A 2,088-nucleotide genomic window follows, 5' to 3' on the forward strand; every position below is an offset into this window, starting at 1 on the left:
TCAGTCCCAGTATTTGAAGCATAACTATGTAAGATTATTAGGTAATTGTTTGCTTCTAGAAAGAACTTTGGAAAATATATATAGGTACCTAACTGGCTTCATTTTGAACTATTTATTGGAATTTTTGTTGCATAGAAGTTAAGATACTTTACTTTTTATGTGAGTTAGAATTTTATAATTTTTATTGTCAGAAATTAAATGATTAAAATTTAATATGTGAATAGTCAAAACAATGAAAATAAATTTATTTGTTTTGATGACAGTACATAAGAATTCTGCTTTCTTCAGCATCAACTATGGAGAATTCCAGTACATTGTGTGTAAAGTATGAAGCATCTGGATAAAGTACAGCTGGGTTTTCTTGCAAAGTGTAAGATTTTTGAGAAGAATACTATAAACCATTTCATTAGTAAATCTCCATGATTACTTGACATTGTACATATGAGTACATTTAATTTGCATGTTATAAATTCTCAAGAATCAGCTAGACATACATCAAAAGAGTGTATTCAGGAATATTTAGTACTATAGTGGAATTCTGAACATTGTCTTGGAAACAATGAATGGTGTCATACATTACATATTATTAACTACTTTAAGTGTGGAATTTCTAATGGGAAATTTAGGAAATACATTCACAGTTTTGGTGAACATTATGGACTGGTTAAAGTGGAGAAAGATATGCTTCATAGATCAAATCTTGACTACTCTGGCAATTTCCAGAGTTGCTTTACTCTTTTCAATAACTGCAGGTATATTTCTATCTGAACAATACCCAGACACAATACTAACTAGGAGAATTATGATACAAATTTTTATTTTCTGGACAGTAACCAATCATTTCAGTATCTGGCTTGCTACATGTCTCAGCATCTTCTATTTTCTCAAGATAGCTAATTTTTCAAACTCTATTTTTCTTCATCTAAAGTGGAGAGTAAAAACAATAGTTTCAGGGACACTGTTGGCCTCTTTGTTTCTCTTGGTTTTAAACATTTTAGTTGTAAGCATACATAATGATCTCCGGATTGACAGAATTGAAGCCAATACATCCTTCAGAGTTGTCTCAAGAAATTATTCTCAAGCTCCAAGGCACATTATACACACTAACACTATGTTCACACTCATCCCCTTCACCATGACCCTGACTGTGTTTCTCCTGCTCATCTTCTCCCTGTGGCGACATCTGAAGAACATGCAGTACAATGCCAAAGGCTCCAGAGATGTCAGCAAAGCAGCCCACATAAAGGCCCTGCAAATGGTGGTCACCTTCCTATTACTGTACAGTATTTATTTTCTGTCATTTCTTTTGCAGTATTGTAACATTAAGCATGAGCTGAAAAATTCAGTTTCTCTGCTTTTCTGTGTTACCGAAGTTACCTTCCCTTCAAGCCACTCCTATTTCTTGATTCTGGGAAATACTAAGCTTAGACAGGCATTTATATCCATGGTGTGGTGGCTGAGGTGCAGGCTCAGTGATGTGCAGCTCTCAGTTTCCTAAAATGTAAATCATCTTTTGTATTTTAGAGTATATTAGTTCTTAATAAGTTATTTTTGTATAAATTTCAACCTTCTGTACTTTATTTGTAGCATTTTGAATTGTGTAGATTAGGTATTACACTAAATATTATAGCCTTGGAAGAAAATATGGAAATATTTATGGTGTTCTAAAAGAATAAATATGAATATGGACTAAACATATGAATATATATCTTTTCTATATAGAATTAATCACTTTGACATTTTTAAATGGTTTTTGTTAATATGTAAAATACATGTGTGTATGTATTCATGTGGCCTATGTTCGGCGATGCTAAATCTGTCATAAGGATATGTGAATCTTTAGAAGGAAACTCTTCAGATACTAGGTGTGTTTTATCAACATTTTTCTCTTTGAATATTGCTTATTTATTTGTTTGCACATTAAAAAATGTTGAATATATTTTCTGTATATCTTTCAGATCCAATTTATGGGGGCATATATGTTATAAAATGTGTACATGTGTAACAATAGGAGGATGTTATAGTACTTATATATGGCTCATTGACATTTATAAATTTCAGACTACTTTTTCAATATTGTTGAATAAA

The 2,088-nt window shown here is 31.6% G+C and overlaps 1 protein-coding gene across 1 annotated transcript; it reads left to right on the plus strand.

Moving 5' to 3' along the window:
- Nucleotides 1-655: 655 nt before the first annotated feature.
- On the plus strand, nt 656-1,498 carry LOC130883479 (taste receptor type 2 member 140-like). Its single transcript, XM_057783970.1, has one exon. The coding sequence runs from the start codon at nt 656-658 to the stop codon at nt 1,496-1,498; it is 843 nt and encodes a 280-aa protein (XP_057639953.1).
- The last annotated feature ends 590 nt before the right edge of the window (nt 1,499-2,088 follow it).

This window comes from Chionomys nivalis, chromosome 1 (assembly GCF_950005125.1).
Source record: "Chionomys nivalis chromosome 1, mChiNiv1.1, whole genome shotgun sequence".
Classification (NCBI taxonomy): domain Eukaryota; kingdom Metazoa; phylum Chordata; class Mammalia; order Rodentia; family Cricetidae; genus Chionomys; species Chionomys nivalis.

Bases quoted from the DNA above. Each gene is read 5' to 3' on its own strand.
- LOC130883479 (XM_057783970.1), top strand. From the start codon at position 656: ATGGACTGGTTAAAGTGGAGAAAGATATGCTTCATAGATCAAATCTTG.